Here is a 25,774-nt window from a genome sequence, read left to right as displayed (position 1 = left end):
GTCCAACTGTTTCACTCTTAAGCGGGAGTCATGGTTTTGAATTTCTTGTTGCAATTCAGGTGAAGTTGTTTATACCGGTTTAAGGAGATGAGAGATTCAAAATAAATACGTTCTCTTTATAAGACAGTACAGAGTGGAAATGTGATTTGTTTCTGTTGTGACTGAAGAAAGTTAATTCTGAGAAGAATTTTGATTGTATAAGTGAGTATTACAATAATTCTAGTTGAGCAAAGTTTCTTTCAATGAAGCTTTTAGCTTTAAACAACTTAGATGCTGCTTTAATATACTATATGTATATTCGCAATACAGAAATAGCAATGTAAGTATCGGATCATGAAAGTTCTGTCTTGATATCAGCCAATACTAATAATCTGATAGTACTGGCTCTGATCATATCTTTCTGCTTTCAACTGTTCAATGCTTCAACTACACTTTAAAAAGAATTCTTAGGAAACTTGGAGCCACAGCTGCTCTTACAAATGTCACTAGAGAAAAAAGAAATAAAGATTTTCAACATTGAATTATTGCCAATAACATTGTTACAACAGAAATAATCTACCAGATGCAAGTGTTTCTGATTTTATTCTTTAATTTACAGTTCATTTAACAGCAAGCATAATCTGATTTCTAATCCGAGACAATAACATTTTTAAAAATGAGGTCTGTCTGTCCCGCTGACTCGGCAGACTCCAACTCTTGTGAACAGTTACTATTACTAACTCACCTGAGTCCACAGTCAAAGTGTTGACAGCTTGCTCAGTGGATTTTCCACAGAAACCAGGACGATGGTTCTGGGTTGAGTTAAACTCAGTCACGATTGCTGTGAAGTGTCATTTACATGGAGATGACCCGCCCCAGAAACTGAGCCCCAATTACTCTTCAATATCTGAAAATCCCATTTCATTCTCATCCTAACAGCTGGTATTGAAGGTCATACAGTATCTGAACACACGTACTGTAAGCAGGAGCAGTTTTTCTTTTATGTTTATTTGATCTTCACTTCAATACTGCACCTACAGTTAATAGCACATAGCTGCACAGCGTGACGCATTGAAGGCTTTGTTTCTTTTGAGAATTACTAATGAAAAAGGAGGAAAATTCACACTGCTGTTCAGCTTCTGGAATTGGATACATTCTTAGAGAAAGTGCCACGTGGAAAAGTTTTTTGGGCTTAGGTTTGCGTGTGTTGAGAATTGGATTTATTCCTTCATCCACATTTTTATCAATCCATTCTCAAACTATTAAGTAAACAGAAGCCAGAGGTGATGAGAATTCCATGCTTCTACTTGCTCTGCAGCAGCGGCATTGACACAGGTTTCTTGAGCAGTAAGACGTTGAACCAAACAGTCAAGGCAAGTGTCGTATTCAGAGAGTTAACAGTCCAAATGTGGCCTGTGCACCTGGGCCGACTGTCTGCCTGTGGCACTGACCAGCAGCTTTAATTTTACATGTGGCTCATCAATTATACAGAGTAGAGGAGGGACAGGTAACCGAGCAGGAGAGACGGAAGCTGTGCAAGATAAAAGATCTAAATCAACAAAAGTATTTTTTTTTCTAGTTCCATCCATCTTTTTAGTTCAGTTTCGTGCTGTTCTCCCCCTTTTTCAGTGTTCCTTCGTCTCTGCTGCGGGAAGTTTAACGGGGACTGCCGGATAATTATAAATGTTAGTGGTATTGTTGACTTGCTTCGCTTCCTAGAAGCATAAGGTCGATAAATTATTAATTTTTCTTTCTTACCAGGTGATTTCATCTGAGGGAGTTGTATTACATGCACGAGTCCTGTATAATATTCTTTTCATAGTGAGCGCGGGCTGAGTTCACGCTCAGTGCGTCTGCCATGGACATCCTTCATTTTCCTCAGGGCATCCCAGCTTTGTGTGTTGGCAGAAATAATGTATGCACATGCTACAGACACTGCAGAGCTACTTGCTGCGTCTCGCAGTGCTTTGCAGAAAACGCTGTCCACTCCAGCGTGAAGGCTGAAACTGGCTGAAAGGCTGTGCAGAATGAAGGTTTCACTGTAAAGTAATAAGCCTGCCCTCTCAAGGACACGGCAAAACAAGTCTCTGTATGTATTTGTGTTTATGTCTCACAACTCCAGTTCTCCCCTCTGGTTTTTATTGTTAAAATAGAAGATTTCATGATTTTACTGACCAGGCGTGAGCCTAGAACAGGATCTGCAAAAAAAAATACATTAAAGGCCTGTGTGTGTTTATTTTTTGATGTCTGACTGTGTGTGTGTGTGTGTGTGTGTGTGTGTGTGTGTGTGTGTGTGTGTGTGTGTGTGTGTGTGTGTGTGTGTGTGTGTGTGTGTGTGTGTGTGTGTGTGTGTGTGTGTGTGTGTGTGTGTGTGTGTGTGTGTGTGTGTGCAGATGGAGAACCAGGATTCAGTGCGAACTCTTCTCAAACGAACAGAAACAGAGCTCAACGTGCGCGTGGCTGACGCCCTGAGGAAGCAGGAAGATCCTCTGCAGAGACAGCGTCTCCTGGTGGAGGAGGAGAGGCTCAAGTACCTCAATGAGGAGGAGCTCATCATCCAGCAGCTCCAGTAAGCTTCAGGACGACGCTTATCTTTTATGAACGGTGGTACAATATCATTATATCATAAAAACGTACAACCGTATTCGAAAAGGAGTGATGAAAAAGTACAAATCTGTTAAATCGTACCAACAGTTATTCATAAATAACACGCTGTGCTTTGGTGTATTTTACAAGAAGGAAAGAAATCTCGTCTTTTAATACAACACATTTGTCTAACTTCATCCCATAAAGCCTGAAAAAACGTGTTATTGTGAAACTCCCTGTTTAACCCATGTGATTACATAAAAGCATACATTCAAAAAAAACATGTCATTTTTGAGCGTTGCTTTAAGTCTTCTTTAATCTATTCTATCGTTTTACTCTAATGATTGAAACTCATAAATGTTGCATTTTAAATTCTGAATATTTTCTCGGATTAAAACCCGAGTCCATCACAGAGAAACGTGTGTGCGTGCATATTTGCATACATGTATGTGCATATGGGCACAGTTCAGCCATTATTCTCAAATGCATCAAAGAGAATCTGCCACCAATGACTCTGTCATCAGTCTAAGTTTTCTCCCCTGACTCCGGCACTCCAGGAGAGCTCTCACGAGAGCAGCGGTTTTGGAGCTGGCCCAGCCGTCTAGACATCACATTCCGCCTCTTGTCAAACTCACTTAAATCCTGAAGCATCGACTTCAGAACAAAATGTTCTCCGCTGCCTCGTATGTCCGACTGAAGAGATGATCAGTGTTATTGACTTCACCCGCTCGCTTTATGTCAGTGTTGTCGACGATCAGTGTAAATGATGTTTGGATTATGTATAAGATTTAGATTCTAAGAGTTATCGCTTATATGTTGTGTTTTATAACACATGTTTAGATAACTGCTTTTGACGTAACACTTAATATTTGTCTTACAATCAGAGGGTGACGCAGGTATAGGATGAAATTGTAACTGTAATTAAGCTCGGCATAGTGCAAGATGCTTATTAAGATCTGAGGTGTGAAACTGCCCAGCTAACTAATTAAAGTGACAGGAAAACGAGAGCAGGGAGGTACCCTAAGATTTAATAATCAGATACGTTTCTTCAGTCTCGTATGTGGAAACGTTCACTGTGGTAACAAGGCCTGGATCTCTCCTCAATGTCACTCCGAGCAGGATTTCTATTTTCTGAGTAATTGGTTGAACTGTTAGATGATCTCTGCTAATCTATGTCAGTTAGTCTTCCCGGCTTGAGTCCGCTCACTATTATTGTGTGTGATAATATGCCAATCTTTCATATGTTGAGCAACTTGAGACAAGCGCTGACCCGTGTCTGACCAGTCCGGACACAAACTCAACATTAGTGATTAAAAAAAAAAAAAAAGTCTCTGTTTTGAAAAGTCCAACTTTTTTTACTCACTCCTCCAGTTCAGCTGTCCAGAACTGTTGATCTCGCTGCCAGTTGATTGAGAGACAGTTTATTGGCAGACGCTTGACTGAGGCTCGAACGCCATCATTTCTGAGATAAACACGCAGTGAAATGTTCGCGTGGCGGTGAAATCCCGGGTGTTCAGCCTTCTGTCTGTTCCATCCCAGCGACCTAGAGAAGTCCGTGGAGGAGATCCAGAAGGAGTCGTCTGTCAACCACAAGCTGGTGACGGTGCAGGAGCTGGAGGAGAAGGCCACGGTTCTAAGGAAATTGGGAGAAACGCTCACAGAGCTGAAAAGTGAGTCACTCACGTCGTGTGTGCAGGCAGTAAACAGGAAGCAGTCTTTCACTTTGGCAGAGAGTTTATAATGCTCTAATTACTCACTAAACACTGATTGTCTTTTAGTCACCCGCAGCCACTCTGCAGCATTTAATGAGGTTCCGATTGCCTTATTGTCTTAATGAACTCCCTGACCATTTACACCCTTTCAAAAAGGTGATTTCTGATTACCACAGAGGGCTTTCGATGTTCTGGGACACAACTGACTTGATGTGCCGCTGAGCTGTGTGCCTTGCTCTCCTGCGCAGATCAGTTCCCGGGCCTGCAGAGCAAGATGCGGGTGGTGCTCCGGGTGGAGGTGGAGGCCGTCAAATTCCTTAAAGAAGAGCCGCACAGACTCGACGCCCTGTTGAAACGCTGCAAGAGTATAACCGACACCCTTGCTACCATGCGCAAGTATGACTCTGCAGTGTATTTCTGTGTATGTGCTACCATTTCATAAGGGGCGGGTTCGCTCTGGTTAATGTATCCTGTCTCCAGGTGATTATTCCTATCACGAGGGCAAACTATCTTTCTGGATTTTCCAGTGATTCCACATTATTGGTCGATCCAGATGAATCATTTTCACCCACTAACATTATTGTGTATCAGCCAGAGCGCTACTACGATCAGGTCTACAGAGATGAATCCTAGTCTTAACGTGTACCGTAGAAAGCACTCCTCGAGTGTGTATTGAAGCCGCTAATATTATTGTTAATAAATGGCATGATTGGGTGACACCCTGATAAAATCCTCCTTTTTAATCACTTGAATAAAGGCTTTTTATTTCATGGTGAGTGTGGACGTGGACTAAAATTTGCCCTTCAGCACTCTATCATCCATCTCCTAATCAGCCGTGTGCCCAAAAAGCACCTCACTCTCTGGTTGAATTAATCACACAGATAAAGATAAAAAAAAAAAAAAAAACATCAGATGTGTTTTTCTCTCATCTTGGTGGGAAGTTGAAGAATTCATTCAGCAGAAGTGGAACTTTTTGCCCTTCGGTGTTTGGAGTTCTTTGGATCTTTTTTGACATTTGCCAGCATTTGTTTTCACTTCAAGCCATGTATAATTCATGTTTCAGTTTGTATCACACTCCAGTGAGTCGATTACTGAATTCATCCTCCATGTCCTGCCAGACAAGCCAACGAGGGCGTCTGGAAGAAGCAGGAGGACTTCTCTAATCCTTCATCAAAGCACAACGACGACTTGCGAAAGTTTTCAGACTTCGACATGACCACCAGCTCACCGCTCACCATCAACGACCTCGGGGGAGGAAACAGCCTGTCCAACTGGAGCCCCCACACCAGCCTCAGCCGTGCGAACCCGTCTGGCCCTCACAAGGACAATCACCCTCCCGTTCCCCACAAGGGGAAAGCCCTGGAGGAGCTGGAGCGCCGTGCCGCAGCCGACAAAGCTCTGTCTGTAGAAGTCCGACTGGTGAGGAGTATTTCTGCTTTCTGTTGATCAGACCCATAAATATCAGGACATCAATACAACTTGCAGAATTTTGGCTCTGTGCATGTATGCTAAAGACATGTTTTACACTCTCAAAGGAGTTCAAAGTATGCAATGAAAGTAAACCCAGTATTATTTTTTAAATTTCAATACATATAGCATGAAAATATATATTCAAAATACAAAATTGGGAGCTTGAAATTGTCCAAAATGTCTTGCTGAAGCTTTCAGCATTCCTCTCGCTGGAACTAAAGGGCAGAGGCCAACTCCTAAAAAACAACCCCACGCCATAATCCCCCCTCCACCAAACTTTACACTTGGTACAATCCAGTCAGACAACTATCACTTCCCCTGGCAATCACCAAACCCAGACTCCTCCATCAGATCGCCAGATGGAGAAGCGTGACTGGTCACTCCAGAGAACAAGTCTCTACTGTTCTAGTCAGTCCAGTGGCTGTTTTGCACTTGGTGATGTGCAGCATGGAAACCCTCCATCAAGCTCTCTACACTCTGTGAGATAATCTGAAGATCACATGAAATTTGACAGTCTGGAGTTTGTGAGTCTGCAGATAGTTGGCCACCTCTGCACACTCTTGGCCTCTGCATGTTCTGACCCCACTCTTTGGCTTTTCACTTTGTGGCTGAGTTGCTGTTGTTCCCAAACACTTCCACTTTACAGTACTTCTAACAGTTGATTGTGGAATATTTAGTGAGGAAGTTTCCCAGCTGGACTTATTGCACAGGGTTTATCCTATCACTGCACCACACTGGAACTCACAGAGCTCCTGAGAGCGACACATTCTTTCACTAATGTTTGTAGTAATAGTCTGCATGCCGAGGCGCCTGATTTTATACACATGTGGCCATGGAAGTGACTGGAACACCTGGATTCAATGATTTGGATAGCTGAGCAAATACTTTTGGCAATATAATGTATATGTGTATAGTAAAGAGGGCAGTGGTGGCCTAGAGGGTTTCCAGTTCAAATCCCATGGTGAATTGGATACAGAGAAGTAATTTTCCCATAAGGATCAATAAAGTATGGTTTGTTTTTCTGATGCACTACCACAATGGTTTTGAAATTAAACGGTTTAGCTTTAATTTGAGTTTTTTTTTACATCTAAATCAGGTGAACGTTGAATGAATGAAAACATGTTTTATAAATGCCTTCCACATTTTTATGGGACCAAAGATAATTGGACAAAATATTGTAATAATAAATCAAATTTTAAATCTCAGTATTTAGTTGCTAATCTTTTTGCCAGTAACAGTTTGACACTTCACTGCCATAAACTTCGCCAGATGCCTCTAATTCAGTTTCTGCTGTTTTGGGGTCATTTTCTATAAAATTTCTGTCCTCGGGAAGTGAAGTGCAGCTCACTTGGATTCAGGTCAGGTGATGGACTTGGTCATTGCAGAAAGTCTCTCTTCTTTCCAGACTGTTTGCTTGGTTTTCAAGGGTGCTTTGGGTTATTGTCCATGTGAAGCTTTGATGAGTTCGGAAGCATGCGTATGAGATGATATTTCCTGAACCTCTTCAGATTTCACCCTGCTGCTTTTGTCAGCCATCATCTGTAAATAGTAGAAAACCTCTTGAAACAATGAGGGACTATCATTGACCTGGTCACACAGTCCTCACTCTCAGCTCAAGGCCAGAATAACTCCAGATAGAGTCCAGGCTTGGAGGTCTTTTCTGTGTGTAGTCGGCATGTTTTTCACTTGCCTGCATGAGTATTTTGCTTCTCACACATTTCCCAAACATTTGTTTGAGGTTATTTAGTGACTGTAAATTGACCATATACTCATTTCAAATGAATTTCAAAACCAAAATGCAGAAAACTAGATCAATGTGCAAATTGTGATCTGTATCACAAATACTAATAACACCAGTAAGACAACACCACGATAGCCATTTGTTTCTGAAGTGTTCACGCTCTCCTCTTCCCTTCACAGGCAGCAGAGCGGGACTGGGAGGAGAAGAGGGCCAGTCTAACTCAGTACAGCGCCCAGGACATCAACCGGCTGCTGGAGGAAACCCAGGCAGAACTCATGAAGGCTATTCCAGACCTGGACTTTGCTGCCAAGCAGATCAAGCCCTCCTCCAACAATCCATCCACCCAAATCCTGCAGAGTGGGTCAGCAACAATGGAGCACCGTGCCAGCAAGCCCCAGCACAAGCTTTCCGGGAAAGAGGGAGGATCCAGACGTGGATCCGGTACGAGAGGAAGTTCAGAGCTTTGATCTGCTTTATTATGTCGCCTGTCAGGTCAAATCCAGGCCTCCTTCAAATTGTCAACATGAATTTATCCGGAGATGTTTCGATTTCTTTTTCAGATGAGCTGACAGTACCCCGATATCGCACAGAGAAACCCTCCAAATCTCCTCCACCTCCACCACCTCGACGCAGTTTCCCCTCCTCGCCAGGACTGACCACTCGCAGTGGGGAGCCACTCATCCCTGGGAAAAGTATAAAGGTAAGAGTAAAACTATACTCACTCAACATTTGGGTGTCAGTTGCCCTCAGATGTACAGATGATTTCTCCATGTAAACAGATGATCACAAAAAGCAAATATCTAGATTGGCAGTAGTGACACAGATGGATCCAGACATTGTATGCTGGATAATAATAACATGTTCAGGGTGGAGGCCGAGTTCCTAATCTCTTGTGTTTCTTTGTGGTTTCAGAAATCTGAATCTGAAGAGACAGATGGTCAGAAACCTCACATAAAACTGAGGAGAACTGTGTCCGAAAACCCCCGCCCTGCATCCACACCCCCGACTCTGGCCTCTGATCAGAAGGAGGACAGAGACGAGGACAAAATCGCTGCCGAATTGGAGGTAAATAGTCATGAATAATGCGTCGTTCTGATTAGATGCTGAATAGTCTCTTGTTTATCACGAGTGTGAGAATTCAAGCAGCTTTATTATCTGTTAGGTCCTCAATATGCCTGGTATTTGTGTCCTCCCATACACAACGTGTGTGCAGACATGCTCACCACCATCATTAACACATGTTCAAGCAGCAGGTGCCATATGTCGGCCTGCCCCTGGCAGTGGGAGAGCCCAAAGATCACACACTGCTCAGTCACACACATCATCACCCAGGGCTCACAGATCACAGCCACACAGATGGACCCTGATAGCGACTTGGGCCTCTCTTGATTTTGGATTGCTTAAAACTTGATGAAAGAGGCTGCTTTGTGTTGATCACAAAATTATTGACCGTTTGTAAACCTCCCCTCTCACTAGTTGTTTGAGAGAGTCCCGCTGAGGCTCTCTCTGCCCCACACCCTTTCCCTGCCCATTAGCCCGTGCAGCAGGAAAAGTGTGACCCACTCCAAACCGGACTTATGGCCTCCTGAGGCCTCGAGAACTGAGGTAACACTCCGGCTGACCTTTGAGCAATGTGGACTGCTGCCCCGCTCGAAGCCTCTTACTCTTCTCTTTAAAACTCCTCTTTTCTGAAAGTCTATTAAAATGATGCTTTTCTCTGTTGCATGGTGTGATTTTGAAATCAGAAACCAATAAAATAACTAGCAATTTTATCAAACAATTGATTAAACTTGCTTTAGTCAGGACTACAACGACAAATGAAGCCCCATTTACACAAAGTTTCAAGTGAAAAGGCATTATTTTTGCATTTTCCTTTCACAAAAGTTACCTATTTATACATCAACATCTTGTAAAGGATGTCCGTTTACATAGAAACGGCAGAAACGCTGATATTGATGTAGATTTCCTGTAGGGCCACTACTGGGAGATATGGTTTGTTTTGTAAAGAAGCCACACACACACATGTGTGGAGAGAACAATAACTATAAACATTAACAATGGCGAGTACAAGGACTTTCGTATGGACTGACAACGGAGTTGGATCGTGTTACTCTGACCTATAAAAAAGTTCCAGGAAGGACTGGGAATCATGACACTCTGGAAGCCGTCATTGTTGTTATTGTCCTTAGACTCACGCATGTGCAGAAGAACTATTTACTACGGCCGTGGTTCACATGGGCGGTAGCAGTGTTTCAGAAAAGCTGCGTTTCCCCTCTTTACAGTGGCTCCAAGAACCGTGTTAGTGTAAAACAGTTAAAGTTTTGCGTTTACACTTGAAAACGTTGGGCCTTTTATCTCTAGTGATAAAACTTTTTAGATCGAAAGTGGGGAATTTTTAGACACAATTCAACATAAGAGTGGGTGGATACACAAAAGTAGTACTACCAACTTTCAAGTTTTATCAGTTTGCGAACTAGAGCAGCAAAGAGAACAAAGTCCTTTTTAAAAAAAGAATCTTGTAGATATTTGGATTCTTCTTCGTATGACTTCAACAGAAAGACGCACACAAATCTTGCAGTGAAAATGTTTGCCTAGTTACATAATTTCAAAGTGCATTTTTGCAGACTGCAGACAGAAAACTGACCCAAGAAACTGTCTGTGGGAAGTAGTTCACCAAAAAAAAAGTACTACCCATTTCAAAAATACTTATTACGATTTAATTTCACCACTCACTTAGTAGGTTACCAGTTGGCTTCCTCACTAATTTAAAAATAGTGCCTCTTTCAGCTTTAAAAAAAAATATTTTTTTAAATCTGTTTAATCTATTTCTATGAGTAAGGTCATTGATTGAACATGCTTGTTGCATTTTTGATAAAAAATGTAGGATTCTTTCTGAGAAATTCCACTTTCTCTTCATAGAACTATGAAATGTGAATGCCTTCTGCAGTGATTCTGCTGTTGCCGTGGTGTGTTTGTGTCTGCAGGAACTATTTTGGGAGTCTTCTTTTATGCAGTGACCATTAATCTCACTTGGAGTTTGCAGTGCTTCAGCTATGAAGAGTTTATTTTACTTTAATTTAAACCTCAAGTGCTTTCTATATTATAGGAAAGGCAGTTGTCTCCTGTCCCCTACATCGTGTTGACAGAGTGTTCGCCAGGCTTTCCCGCTGCCTCTGAAGACCCTGTCAGAGGTTTGCCAAACGACTCTGAGGAAGAGAGTCCATCACGAAACTGTCCCGGCCCTGACGTGGTGTACAGGGCTATGATTTCAAGAGAAAGGCATTCGGAAAGCCCCCCTCAGCGGGAGAAGTGGAGTACAGATGTAGAATGCAAACAGGAGATCGCCCTGCTGTTGACAGAGCTGGAGATCCGAGCGGTGTCTCCCCAGGAGACGCAGGAGCTCCTGACAACTGGGGCAGTTCTGCATACTTTGAGCATCTTTCCTCAGACTGGAGAAGTCTCTGAGGCCCAACTGTGTGTACGACCTGTCCTTGTGCTGTTCAGGGAGGCAGAAAGTGTCAAAGAGGCTTACAAACGGCTGCATTCCCTTTTAGAGAGCTCCAGACCTGTCCCCAGGCCCAGAATAAAACCCTCCCATCACCTGAGACAGCCGAGCGCTCTGGTGGGGGCTCTGAAGAGAGGATCCGAGACAGGGGACAATGTGCTGACACTTAAGTGCACTGCCCAAATGACGATCATGACCGAGGTAGAAAAACATTCAGTGAGCAGAGAAGATGTCCGACGCAGCACCTTCAGGAGGCTGGACAGCTTGGAGGAGACAATTCAAGAGCTGGAGAACACCTTGATTGAGATCAGTGGACATCCGCCCACAGAGCGCCTCTACAATGAGGCAATCATCACAAGTGGTCCTGCACAGAGGAATGACAGTCCGACGTCAGAGGCCAGGAAGCCACCGGTGCCACCCAAACCGTCGACTCTGAGCCCAGCGTCGACCCAGGTTCACTACTCACACCTGCTGTGTCGTCCTCCTCTGAGGCACCTTGTCCTGTTTTCCTTCTCTTGGTTGTTGGGACTTCACTTTCAAGCTTCTGATGTCTGCTCCCTGCTTGAACTCACATCAAATTGTTTTGTTTAAAAACTGGAAGTATGCAGAGGGGACAGACAGCAGACTTCCTGCTTTCAAATGCTTCTTCTGTGATTAGTGCTGGAGTGGTTATACTGCTTATCCAAAAGCCAATAACGGTTTAATATCCATCAGCCATAGCATCTGTTCTCGAGATGTGAATGTGGTAATTTACTTTTACTTACAAAAATGAATGCATAAATAATGCAAACACAACTATTTCCTGCTTATTTTCTTTTCTGTGCTGGTTAAAGCATTCTCACTTCAGATCTTTGTGGCGAAATCAAGCGCCTGTTTACATGACAACCTTTTCAAGTGAAAACACAAAACTTTTGTTGCAGTACAGAAACAGTGTAGAAGTGATTTTGGGTCACTACTTTAAAGTTAAACTATACTTTTTGATAGAATGTGGCTGAATTAATACATAAAAAATAGGGGTTTTGGAAAATTCATGAGCTGTCAGAGTCTTTATGCCAAAATTCTGCATTTCTCTTACTATGAGTTCCCTGTGAAGAATCAATCACCTCGTACACTCGGAAAAGGCCCACCCTATATTTCAACAACCGCCCATTCGTCAGTGAGCAAAAACCCTGGCTGGGGTCCAACTGGCCTCCAGGGTGAACTTACATTGCGTGAAAACTATAAAGAAGATATAAACTGCAATTTTTTTTACTGGTGGACTGTATTTGTCCCCAAGCGACCACAATGTTTTGTTGTTTTAGTCAATTTACAGCAGTTCTTAGTAATGCGGCAGTGGAAGTTAACCAAATTAAAGCATTCGCATTAGTTGAACAAACCATGCTGAACGTGGCAGAAATCATCTGGTGAAAGACTTTTGACAATATTAATCTGTTGCTGTTCTTTTCCATCTGCGATCAACCTGAGCTGCATGTGGCCCCCGGAGCTAGAGCGAGTCTGACACCCCCCCCCGGTCTGATAGTAAAGCCCAATGTCACTTCAAATACACTTTGGCGTGCTGAACTCTGTTACTAGATATTGCAACTATTCTGCTTTCAACTCACCTCCAGCTGACCGCAGCACAACAAAAGATTAATAATCATCGACTTCCAGCGCTGCCGTGTCAGCTTCGCTGAGGTGTCTTGACAGCTTGCGTAGTCCTCCCTGTTACTCCGAATGTGTCTCCCCACTCAGGGCCGGGCTGCAAAACCTGACAGACGTATTGTCATGGTGAGTTGTAGCCCTCTGATGTAGAGCCAGGAAGTGCTCCCCTGGGCATGGCGGAGGATTTCAGAGTGTTCACGCATTATTTCATCACTCCCAACTTCAACCGCGTTCGTTATTTCAACATGACCCCTCTTCCCCCCTCTCGTCCAACGTTTGCCGGCAAACGCGCCAAATTCACACTGACGGGCGATCTGCTTTCAAGCCCGTTTTCAGTTCCGCTTTTAATTAGCACATTAGCATGAGGGTTTCTCCATGAAGGGAGGAGTTTACTCTATATTTTATGTCTGGATTTCAAAATTCTTCTTATCATCAGGAAGAAAACATTGGCTCAGTAGGAAAGAAGTTTCAAATCTCGTGACCTTTAATTACCGTACCAGAGGACATCTGGCGAATGCAGATGTTCCAGCTGATGCTTGTGTGTGCAGGAGAGGCGGGAATGTGGACCAAACATGTATTTGTTGTTGAGCACTTTACAGACCGTGGATGGAGTAACTCAGTGGGAAAGATCATTAAGCACGCCGCCTCGTGGATCCTGCAGCGAGGCCAGGCTACGCAACGTCAGTTTTGATGATGCGTTTCTATATTCTGTTCTTTGTCATGTTCCGCTGATAGATGGCAAAAGTCTGTGAAGTGGATAGTTCAGTTTTACACCAGCTCTAAACTCAGATCTTAAAAGCCTCATTGGTCTCGGGTGGCAGGCTCGCTTGCAGGAATCAAACTCTGCGCCGACTTGACGTGTGTCTGAGGCGTAAATCGAAGGCAATGAAATGAAATGTGTGGCCATGTACTGCGACGTGTCCGAGGTGTGATTCATCCTTAGTCTCTCCTCTCTTCCTCCTCTTCCTCCTCCTCCTCCTACTCTCTCCTTTATTGTCCTTTTAGGGAGGAAATAATTCCAGTGTTAGCAAGGTCCTTTCCTCCTCGGCCGCCTCCAAGCTGAAGCACCTCCAGCAGAACAGCACAGACAAGACTAAAAGCGTCAAGAGAGAGGACGGCCTGAAGATCCAGGGCCAGCAGCAGGTACCGTCGCTATAGTTCCCATTGATTTGGGGTCAAACATGTTTGATCTGGTGGCCTCCATGCTGGATCGCTCATGGATTTGAGGCAGAGAGAGGCGGCCATGTTTGCCTGTGAATGATTCAAAACATTTGAGAATCTTTAGATGCAAAACTGTTAAAAAAAAAAAAAAGACGATCTCCGCATCTTCAAACTCAATTTCATGTAACTCACTTTGTATTTTAAACATCAGACCGAGCATCGATAAATCCTCATCGCCTTTTTTACAGTCAGTCCTCATCCCACAGACATACCGTTAAACTTTGGTTTTCAAACTTAATTTCTTCCTTAAATTTGTCCTAAAAGCAACATTTCACCATATGAAATATAAAAGATTGATGAATCCATTCTTAACCCTTAAAATAATTTTTTTTTAATCTTTTAACTGTATTTGATATAACGTTTATTACGATATCTGAATAAAGAACAAAGTTATTAATAATAAAGTTTTTTTTTGTCTATGTAACTTGTGCTGAGGAGTCTTAATGTGGAGGACAGACAGGAAGTGGAAACAAGGAGACTGTGTTGTTTGGAAAACTGAACAGCAAATTATCCATACGAGACACTTTGTTCATGCTTCCATATTGACTTTCACAAACTTCCTCAGCTCCTGTGGTGAGAAACTATCACAAGAAACGTCACCAAAGTCCCAATTTTTACCTTTTGGAGTGTGTACAGTGTGTAGTTTGTACATGAAGCCGCAGAGAAACCTGCTCATCAACCGGTGATTTGTCCTAAAACGTAAAGTCATTTGAAAAACCAAAGTTTGACGGTGCTGTACATCCTCAGTTTTCGCCAATTAGATGTTTATTTGTAGTTTTCACACAGTTTGAAGAATGTAAAACAGAACATTTTCTTTTTTTCCCTTCTTTTTTTGTGAACCAAACAAAGAAAGACACTACCAGATTATAAAATGTTTTATTCAATTAAATCGATCTAATGTAAACTAAAATGAAACTTTTCAGGAAAACTTGTTGACTTTGTTTTCACTGCTGCTGTGGCTATAGCTCAGCATTTTGTTCAGACAGACAGCAACGATTGATCAGGTTTAAAGCCACTTTTGTCAAATGATGATAACGTGTTTTGATGGTGAAGTTGCTTTCTTTTGACAGTCCCGATTTCGTGGAACTGGATTAAAGGATCTTCTGCAGAGCGTTGAGAGGATCTCAGGCAAAAGTCACATGTTAGATGAGTTAAACTGATGCAGGATTTGTCCTGCGATTACCTTAGGTAGCCTCAAACTAACTGTAATTATAGAATTTAAACTCATTAAAAAGTTATACTCTTTTACCCGTTTCCGTATTTAACAGGCACATTAGAAAAACGAAGTGTTTTCATTCACTTGTATTCCATTTATAAAGTCTCAGGTGTTTAAAAACTCTGAGCGAGCCTGAGTTTAATCTTGCAAAACTTTTTTATTAAAGCCTCCTGCCTGTACATTTGTCATCGTACATTACCGCGGCGCTGTCTCCGTGCCCTTTACTGGTTTTAATTTGCTCACATTTAAATGCTTTAAAGTCTAGTGGCAACAGATTGGACATAAGGATGCTAGATGACCTCCAGAGGCAAGGAAATTGAACTGGTGAAGCATGTCAGTCGAGCAAAACCAAGAGAAGGTTTTTGCACAGGAGGAGGACAAAAAATAAAAAAATAAAAAAAATCTTAATGTCAATGTAATTTGAAAAATAACTGAAGCAGTGAAGTGCACCTAAACCTCCATAACCCCCCAGAATTTGACAGAGCATTCAGACACAAATTCGGTCTCGAAGATTGCTGAGAAATGAAGGTATGAGGCAGGGAGGGAGATTTGAGAGATGGAGGAGCAATGAAGCTTTGGTCGCCTCAGACTGTGAGAAGATTGGGAGCAATCTCTGCAGTGCCATGTAATAATCGCCCCTCCAGTCTCTGGCAATCAGTGATTATTCAATATGAAGAGGACAGTTCTCTTTCTACCATGAAATCTTTCACTTTCCCTCTTCTTTATGACTCTTTTCCCTTTTTCCGCTTTGTGTAGTCTGCAATTTACGCATGCCGCCCCGTTTCTTTTCTCCCTTCCCGTCTCCCCGTGCCAGTGTCACTCATTCCCTCAGATTTGGAGGCTGAGTGGATGCCTACACTCATGCAATGAAAGCAAAATTAATCCCATTATTTCAGTGTGACGCTCAGATACAGCACAGTCCCTTTGTCATGAAACGCCCGAAAAAACAAGTCATTGTGGGAAAAAAAAAGAAAAAGACACCGTATAAAGCGACAGTGGACACTCGGGGCTAATTGTGGGTGTGTGAAGGTGCTGCTGAGCGGTATGGAGAGGCTGTGCAGGACACAGCTGCATGATGGGTAACAGAGAGAGGGAAGCAACGCAGCTGCTGATATAACCAGTGGAGAATGAACTGTGACAGACTTAATTGTTAAATACTCTATTTTGAAATCAGAGGTGTTGAAAATATTCGACAGGTCGAGTAGCTCCTTTGTACAGCTGAAGTTGTTGGTGGGACGTGATAACGAGCACTTGCAAAGCAATTGTTTGGAAATCGGGGCACTCTCAGTATAATAAACTCCCGAAGCCTCAAAGCCCACCAATTTTTTGTTTTTCTAATTCAGTACGTCACTTGTGATGACAGCGTTGGTGCCGCCGCTCTCTCATCATGCAAAGTGAAAAACAAATCAAATGATGTTATTATTTAGTGCTGATATGTTCTATAATTTTAAGGTTTGTAATAAGTTAAATAATTTTTCACTGTCAAAATGGAGAGGTTTGCACCTTTCCTCGATGAGTAGCCAAGAGAAAAGCACGGTAAGGCTACACCGAGCTGCGCTTCCCCTCACGCCACGCAATTATAGATAAACTGAGTTTTTGGCTTGTGGAGTGTGACTTTTTATTTTTACTGTTTGTTGCCAATATAATTATTTTAGACTTTGCTTTCATTATAGGTCATCATATTCCAAAGAATAACTTATGTATTTAATGTATATCAGTTAAAAAAAAAAAAAAAAACAGGAGGTGAAGTACCTCGGTCACATGTTTTCTGCCTCAGGCGTCGTTCATTAAAAATAGAGATACTGGATCTAAACCATACTTTATTGAGTACACGTTTTCAGTAGTCATTGTGACCCCTTCCTTTGCAGTACTTGCAGGTAGTAGGTTACTATATATTAAAATCACAGTTATATTCAATAAAACAATGATCACAATCGTTGATCTGCACACACCTACTGTTTTTAAAAGAAGACGAATGGAAAGCTGACGGTTGGTTGTATATTTGACAAATACAAATCAGATTTTACAAAAAAAATAAAAAGATATTGAGGGACTATGGAGGGAAATCCATTCTGAGAGGAGGCAAAAAATCCTTTAACATCATGCAGATGAAGGAGAAAACCCCTGTTGTTTCACACTTCAGTGACAGTGAATGAAGTGATCGAACTGTTATGCAGGTTCATATGCACCAAAAGTAAATTGCGACTTGAATCAGTGCATCAATCCCATAATACTTAACAAACATGCACACAAAGCTCTGACAGTTGTGCTGTTTACTTGGACTCTGATCAGATTATAAAGAGGATTACCGCACCTCCTCTGATTCATTATCCTAATGTCCGTCGGAGAGAGCCAATCTAATCAGATAGAACTGTTTACATGGTGTTATTTTAATCACATTGATGTTAAATGTCTGTCTTTGCCATTTGTGTGAAGGTGGAACAGCAACCTCACAGAGAATTAAGAGTGACTGTGGAGGCTTGTCAAACTGATTAATGAGGGCCAAATCTGGCAACAATTGTGGAGTTTGTGAGCCTCAGAGGGAGGGGGGCACGAGAGAAGGGACGACTGAACTGTCTGATGAAGTGACACTATCAAATAAAATGTGTCGTTATCGAAAAGAACTGCACCAAGTACCAAAATGATAAACAATGTTAGTTAAATTGGTTTTATATATAAATATTAGAATAATCATAGTAAAGTGCATTTTTTGCTGTTATACTATTGTTAAATCTGACATGCAGTTAGTGATGCTGTGCCGCAAATAACTTTACAGTGTATGGCGGCAACTTCAAATCAACATTTTCATTTGAAAATCTGCTTTATTATTTTACAATTCTTCATTTTCTTAGAAATAATGATTAATAAGAAGGAATAAATGGAGGTTATATTTAAAAAAGAAATATCACCACCTGAATGTAATATTTCATATCAGACAGAATAAAACTATTTATTTTATTATATTTCACCTTTATTTTACTTGGTAGGTCAATTGATCTGTTGCGGTAATGTGAGTTGACAGTCAGGCCAGATACCGAGATACTTGTTGCTTTCAACGTATTCAATCTCAGAGCGATCCAAAGAGGAATCTTTAAGGGAATATGCAACATGTGGCATATTTCGGTAGAAAACCAGGTATTTAGTTTTATTTGTGTTTAAAACAAAATGGAGACAAGACAAAGCAAGTTGGAGGCGGTTGAAACTGGGCCGTAATGAAGACCGGGCTGTAGTCAGGGAGGGACTAGATGTATAAATAATGTTGTCATCAGCATATACTGTAGATGCACCCGCACCAAGGGCAATGTTGACTTAGAAACTGAAGAGGACCCAATATGCTTCCTTGTGGGACATCGTTAGATAACGGCATGGGATCTGAAGGAATACCCTCCAACCTCACTAACTTTGAAGAACTTTAAAACAAGCTATTGTACAAAAACATCAGAGTATGACCACTGTGAGTAATACACGTACATAACGTAACCTTGAATTTAATTGTAAAACTTTCACTTTTCTGTGGATCCAAAACCCACAATTAGTAGTGTCTTATATTTAGTAATGTATTAGGATATATTAGAAGCTTGTGCTTACAAATGAAGATTAGTACTTTCAGGTGTTGCATTATTTGAGGGTTTTTGTACGTCCAACTTAAACTTTGGGGCCGTCATGAAACCCAGAAACTCTCCATCTTAGCACCTTAGACAGCAAAAGTAAGAATATTTGTTTTTTTCCTGTTTTGAAATGAAAGTGGAGCCATGATGCTGATTGTTGAGTGTTTTTCTCTATTTTCGCTGCTACTTTCTGAAAGTCTTTAACCACCAAAACAGTCCAGATCCTGAAGATTCAGCTTACAGACGGATGCAGCAAAATCATTTGAAATTCAGTCTCATGAAACAGCTGAGCGACGCAGACCGGGCTGGAAAAACATGCTGATTATCTGCAGCTCATCTCATCAAATTATGGAGGCGGCTGACTTGATTTGCATACAGCCTCCAAGAGCTAATTAAGAACTTTTGCCGACGCCACGCTCACTTCACCTGGTGTTGTCTTTCAACCCCTCGCTGACATGGGAGGTGAATTATATCCACAAAAAAATAAGATGTATTGTTCTATCTTTGACACGTGAGAAGTAAGTTGGTTATCTTTGAAGTGTCGAAGCAGTCGCAGCCATCCGGCGTCGCTCCATATTTATGCCTTAAGAATGAGCTGTCACCTGAAATTATGGCCGCGTGAGCTGAGCCAACAAAGTGCTTCCTCTCACCCTCATTTCACCCTCAAAGTCGCCCCTGCTGATCTGCACTATTGGCTCACATTGTTGTTCTGACAATCAGACATGTCCACCTTGGGTGACCTCTCTGCTGGGCTCTCAGCTGAAGGTAAAGGTGTCTCTTCTCTTAAGCCTCTCCTCGATGTCGCCCCCACACTCTTCCCCTCCTTCCGATCTCCCCTTGGTGTTTTCAACTTGTTCTCTTTTGTCTCCTCCAGCCAAATGATAGTGACATTTCTGGGACATTTCCAAACGGGGAGCGATCCCGAGAAAGGAGCGCAGCACTTTGGAGTCTCCCAGTGGTCTTACTATCCCCCACGCCAGCTTACACGGGGAACATCTAAATACCTGCGTGTATTAACTATCTGTGCCAGAAGCAGCGTTATCCACACAGTGGCAGTTTTTACCCGTTCATGCCGACCGCTGTTCATTTACAGGTCTTAAAAACCAGCTGGAGGACGGATTAAATGCTCACTCCCATCTGCAATCAGCTTCAGCAAAGCATGCAGGCACCACGTTCTGCCTTTGAGTTTTGCACGAGCAGTTTCAAGTTAATGGTTCTTTGTTGGCCCCAGCTTAATCAAACTTCAGGGCATGCGGTGCATGATAAATATCTGGGGGCGTCAAACATAAGGCCCGTGGGCCAAAACAAGGCCCACAAGAGGCTCCAACCCGGCAAACCAACAAGCAAATGGTCAAAAAAACTCAATGAAAACATTTCTTAAGAGTGGTGGACACAACACAACACTGAGAGCCGAGCTGAGATAACCGAGATGCTGCCATGACAGCGAGCTGCCTTAATGCGAGCAAACTAGTTTATAAAAACACCCATAATGCAACAGCTATCGGACTAGGTTTTTCAGACATTTCATCGTATTTTGCACCAGTGGGCATTTTTAAAATTGGCATAATGTTGAGATTGTTGTAATTGTCAGTAGTAATTGTTTGTTTTTGTGAAGATTTTCACATATTTACATTTTCCCCTGGTTCAAGATGAAATTAGTCTGAATGTGGCCTCTGAACTGAAATGTGGACAACAGGGACAACATGCAAACAACAAAACATGCACATTAGCTAGAGTTCAGCATATTAAACAGGATATCTTCATTCCTTAGAAATGCTTATGTAAATGGAGTGGCGGTAATAATACGGGGCATCAGGCTCGCTGTATGTTGTGATGTTATCCATGTGTGTTAATTCTGGGTGTTAAAATTAACAGAGCTTTTCCGATGGTGCTTTGTGCCTCTGTGCCCGGGCAGCCTGCTCACTGAGGCTTCACTCGAAGGTATTAGAACATTTGAGGCATGAGGATCCTTCAAATCAATGTGCTGGATAAGAACAGACAGTTCAAAGCCACAATTTCTCCTCGTTTGCTTTGGCACAGATCAAGCAGGGCATGACAATGTGAATCACTTTCACGCCGCAGAACACCATTTCCATTTCCCATTTGGCCTCTTCTGGCAGTAAAGTAGGCTGGTTAAAGGCGCGGGGTGGGGTGGGGGGGGGGGGGGTCTCCCACACCCGCAGAGCCGAATAGAGACGTGGGCACGGCTTGAGAGGAGTTCCTGAAGCAGGAGCGGTGGGCACTGTGCTGAGGGAGCCTGATCTGTGGAGCTGCTTCAGAGCAGGTGAAAGGCTCGCAGCGCCGCACTCCAGACATGCACGGCGGCTTTCCTTTCATGCAGGACTAATCCTTGCAAACCCAAAACAAACACTTTGTAAAACTTTTAGAACCGGAGTTAAAACTTTTAATGCAGATTATAATTATCATCCCACACTGTTGTCATTCAAGTCTGTAAAATAATAATAGTAATAATAATAATGAAGAGATCAGCAAAAGAGGAACAAATCCATGTTGTGAATGTGTTGCCCACAAGTCTCACACTGTTGAAACAGTGCCATCTACTGGCTCGTGTCTGTCTTACACAGAGGGATTAAAGGCATGTCGGTCCATTGGAATATTTTGCATTTTTAATGAGGGAGCATCATTAAAACAAAATAGAGGCGGTCAACAGCCTCATCAATGGCGTCAGTGGTTCGGTCACCATGTGTAGATGGCAGCCTGTGTCCTGGTGTGCATCACACATGCTGACATCAACCTGAATAACAATCTCCTGTGTTTGTCTCCTGTTCTGTTCTCACTCCTCCTCCTCCTCCTCCTCCACCACCACCACCCCTCCATCACTTGTTCCTGCGGCGCAACCTCACCCACCCCGTCACCCCGTGTGAACCTGCACCCTCCGGCCTGCCCATCTCCCGTACCTGTACCCCTGCAGCAGTGAGCGACCTGTCCGTGTCCAGCCTCTTCAGCCTCTTCCTGTTCCCGTGACTAGACACACCCACACACACACACACACCCACACACACACACACACACACACACACATCTCCTCCCTTTACTTTGTCAGATACCGTCACGTCTCCTTTGTTTACTCTGGGGCTCGTCTGTGTGTGTTTGTGGATGTGTGCGAGCGTGTGTGTGTGTGTGTGTGTGTGTGTGTGTGTGTGTGTGTGTGTGTGTGTGTGTGTGTGTGTGCGTGTGTGTGTGTGTGTGTGTTTGTTCAAGCCTGCTTGCACGGGCCTGCGTGACTGTTCCGGTGAGGGAAGGAGCTGTAGGGGACGGCCGACATTACAACCGATTTTTCATGAGTTCTCCCCTGACCCCTGAAGACGTTGTCATCTCTTTACACTCTTCCTCTGCCCCTCCCGTCTCTGTGTCTCTGCTCCACCTGAAGGCCTTTGGGACCAGCAGCGCCAGTGGCATTGAGCCATACCTGTCGGGTATCAAAACGGGCATTTTATCAGGCCGGGTGGCCTCTCCTGCAGCGGCATTCACCCCTGGCCTGAGGAAGTACCCCAAGGAGGGGGCAATGCCCTCCCTGACAGCCTCCTCAAGCCAAGCGAAAGCCCTCCTGGTGAGCCTGTCTGCCTCCGGCCTGAACGCTGAGGCGTTGCTCCTCTCCTCCGCCCTCCGTCACCACCGCCTCCTCCGCGAGCAGCGAGCCTCCTCCTCCTCCTCCTCCTTGCCCCGGCCTAACAGTCAGTCCTCCTCGCCGACTCCCACCGCCACCTCCTCTTCCTCCTCCTCCTCACCCACCACGCCCACCCCCTCCCTGTCCCCCTCCTCCCCCACCACTTTCAGCTCCTTCCCCCTCTCCTCTGGGCTCCTCAAGCCCAGCGGGTGTAGCCTGGACAGACACAGTGGCAGTGAGTGATTGATGTGCAGGAGGACGAGGACGCCACCGGATCGTTAACAGATGCACATCGTGGATACGCCTCCTTGTTTTCTTCTTGTCTTTTTTTTTTTAGCTCACATGTTCTTTTGGGACTTTTCTTTCCTTGTCGATCCTTGGACACGCTCCAGTCTGCAGAGTCTCCCATCACACTGTAAATTGGAGTCTCCTCCTTGGACACGTTTCTCCTCCCACGCAGTCCTACTGCCAGTTCTCCAGACACACAGAGCACAAACCAGCCCCCACCCACCCACCCACCCACCCCCACCCCCTCCTGTGGTCTGGATGTATTTAGCGACAGCACCGTTCTCATATATTAAAAAAACAGAAAAAAGCTCACCCAGTGAGTTGTTAGTGGAATAGCAAAAAAAAAATAAGAAATAAATCTAGACTGTGACTTTGATCCTAGAAAATAGAGCTGCAATAATCACCAAGTGAGTCCAGTAGTTGTGTGTGTTCAGGATAATATTGCTCTCACGTACCTGCATCACTTGGCAACATGTGAGCGCGCTCAGAAAATAGAACCAAGAAGAAAAAAAAAAACAAAGACGTCAGAAGTGGAGCGAGGTGATGATTGTGGTTTCAAGCTGTACTTTGTGTTTAAAGGGCATCCGTGGCTTTCTCTCACATCACCTGTATTGTAAACTCTGAACTGGTGCTATCTTTTCCCCTCTTGTTTGTACGAGCTGTGTGAAGAGTTTACACCCACATCCCTCCGTCACCACCACTCCTACTCCACCTCCTATTTTAATATTCGCACGCGCCTCCACACATTGAAATTCTCAAATCTGCAACCGTGGCGCTTTTGGAAATTTTGGAATGGAGAATTTGGAGAGGATTTTCCCGGGAAGCACACCGAGCGGTCTGAAAGCAGCACAAGCGTTCTAGTGAAAACACAAGGAAAAGCACGGCCACACAAGCAGGAGGGAAAAACACAAATTGTATAGAAAATGTTTTCTGTTTGTGTGTTAATTAAGACAATCAGGGTGTTTCCACAGTAGCATCTCACAGGCTGCTCTGACATCAAAACTCATCCCAAAGACTCAAGCACACACACACACACACGCGCACACACATTTTTGTTTAATCCAGAACACCTCGTTTCTTCATTTGGAGTCACATTTGTTGCACCACTGATCAAACTCACATTGACCAGAACAGGTTATTTCACCCTGTTATAAATCTGCAGCCAGAAAGGCGTTTATTTATTTATCTATTTAGTATGTTAAACTACCTTCTCTCTCGCCGTGCGGAGCTGACGAAACGTTGGGAGTTTGAGAGACAAGAGGAGGCAAATCGTCCCACATTTTAGCGTCACATGAAGCTTCTGAAGGTCCGAGGGGAGGAGCGCAGAGACGTGCACAGCGAGCACGGCGTCCTCTCAAACACTACAAATCTGATCAACTGTGAAAAGCACAAAGCTCCGAGCTGAAGCAACAACAAGGAAAACATTCCACTCATATTTAATATCCGGCAAACGCCGCTTTGATTGTATTACCTACACTGGGAAACATTTAGTTTGGGAATGGAAATGGTTGGAAACAGCAGAGGATGATTATTTTATTTTGTTTGACGCGGTTCTCAGTGTGGGGCGGTGGGGGGGGGGGGGGGGGGGGGGGGGGGGGGGGGTTCAGGGGAATACCTTTTCATAGCATTGATCGCTTGTTTAGATTAGGATGAGATAAGGAGTTGTTGAAAAATGTACCTGAACAAATGTTTTTTTGGTTCTTTATAGCTTAAAAAAAAAACTATCTTTGTAAAAAGGTTTGAACCAGTACATTCTCCCTGTTGCACCAGTTTAGTGTCATGTATAATTTCGGCACATAGTTTGAAGTTAAATGCGTCAATGGGGTGCACTAGATGGAAGAAAGAGAAACTCATACAAAGCAGAAGTATCGTGCTTTGTCACAACATCAGTGAAGCGTTAAACTGATCAAATAAGCTGAAGCGACATCGCTTATTGACTTTATGTAAATCGTACCAGACGTTTTAAATTAAAAGCAGAATATTATGTGTTGGGCACTTTGCATTGGAGCTTTGTTCGGGGGGCTCGTTCTCCCAGACTTTAAAAACCCCATGTATTGAGAGTTTGTCCTGCGTATTTTGCCCCGGGGTGCCTGCCGGGCGAGGTGAGGGGGGAGAACTGACCAGTTAAAGTGGATCTCGCCCCGAAAAGAGAAATCGATTCCTTCGCCACATTGCGATTAAAAAAATGTGTGGGGCTGCCAGTGTCAAAGAGCAGGCAGCCGGAGAAGAGGGGGGGATTAGTTAGTGGGCGACACGTGATTGAAGGCTGCTGTAATAAGGCCGGCTTTGACCGGCCCGGCCTCCGTCGAGAGCGCCTGTGATATAAAGAGAGCCAAAGAGATGAGAGGGCGGGTTTGACAGCCGGGGGAGCCGTTAAGCGGCTGCTCTCTCTCAGCACCATTTCACTTTGCTTTGTCTTTGGTGTGGGGCAACTCTTCAAATTAAAAAAAAAACAAAAAAAAAACAACCCCAGTTGAGGTTACCCTAGGACGGAGCTCGGTGGGCCTCTGTTCCGGTGTGTGCAGTTTCACCCAGGCTGAGCTCTTTGCCTTTGACGTCCTTCTGCTGCCTGCTGGCCCTGTAAGTGTGTTTCCTCCCAGTGCCTCAGAGAGACGCCCAGTTCCAATCATTCCTGTCTGACACCATGAGAACAGCAGCAGTGACAGAACAGCACCTTCACCCAAAGACGAGGCTGCGATCTGGCTGCTTCGCTTTTTGTTTTCTTCTTCTTTCTTTTTTTTTTGTTGCACAGGAAAAGGAAATAGACTGCACTTGAAATGCAGAGAGCGTCAGCTGGCAGCGGTGGTATTTGACTAAACACTCGCCCAGCTCCAACAGTGAATTATAAACCCCTCGTGCCCCCCCCCCCCCACCCTCACCCGCCCCCCCTCCTCCCTGGGTGCTCAGCAGCTCTGCCGAGCAGGTTCAAGCCCCGGGTTTCATATTGAGTGAAGTCAAATGAGAGAAATTCACTTACTTATGCCGTTCCACTCTCCAATCCATAACTCTCCCAGTTAAAGTTGCTGCATTCGCGTCAGGGGAAGCGTTGGAGGGGAGGAAGCGTGCACGCTCAACTGCTCTCCCCGAGTCACGTCCGACACCAGAACCTCCCTGCGTTGCGTGACAGCTCCTCTCCTGACTGATTCTCAGTCCTTTCTTTGTTGGGTTTTTTTTTTGTT

The 25,774-nt window shown here is 43.8% G+C and overlaps 1 protein-coding gene across 1 annotated transcript in view; it reads left to right on the top strand.

Annotated features, from left to right (window-relative positions):
• srcin1a (SRC kinase signaling inhibitor 1a) overlaps positions 1-22,550 on the top strand; it is a gene marked incomplete at both ends in the record, with an annotated part of 123,141 nt that extends 100,591 nt beyond the window's left edge. Inside the window, 11 exons of the mRNA XM_080487248.1 lie at positions 2,373-2,548; positions 4,105-4,235; positions 4,526-4,673; positions 5,396-5,696; positions 7,668-7,929; positions 8,049-8,188; positions 8,401-8,553; positions 8,965-9,093; positions 10,595-11,446; positions 13,640-13,777; positions 22,071-22,550. Of these exons, the coding sequence (XP_080343374.1) occupies positions 2,373-2,548; positions 4,105-4,235; positions 4,526-4,673; positions 5,396-5,696; positions 7,668-7,929; positions 8,049-8,188; positions 8,401-8,553; positions 8,965-9,093; positions 10,595-11,446; positions 13,640-13,777; positions 22,071-22,550 (2,910 nt within the window). The remainder of the gene's footprint in view (positions 1-2,372; positions 2,549-4,104; positions 4,236-4,525; positions 4,674-5,395; positions 5,697-7,667; positions 7,930-8,048; positions 8,189-8,400; positions 8,554-8,964; positions 9,094-10,594; positions 11,447-13,639; positions 13,778-22,070) is intronic.
• Positions 22,551-25,774: the final 3,224 nt, after the last annotated feature.

This window comes from Lipophrys pholis (assembly GCF_963383615.2).
Source record: "Lipophrys pholis genome assembly, chromosome: 19".
Classification (NCBI taxonomy): domain Eukaryota; kingdom Metazoa; phylum Chordata; class Actinopteri; order Blenniiformes; family Blenniidae; genus Lipophrys; species Lipophrys pholis.
Note: the sequence above shows the minus strand (reverse complement) of the source record. Positions and strands in the feature narration are given on the sequence as shown.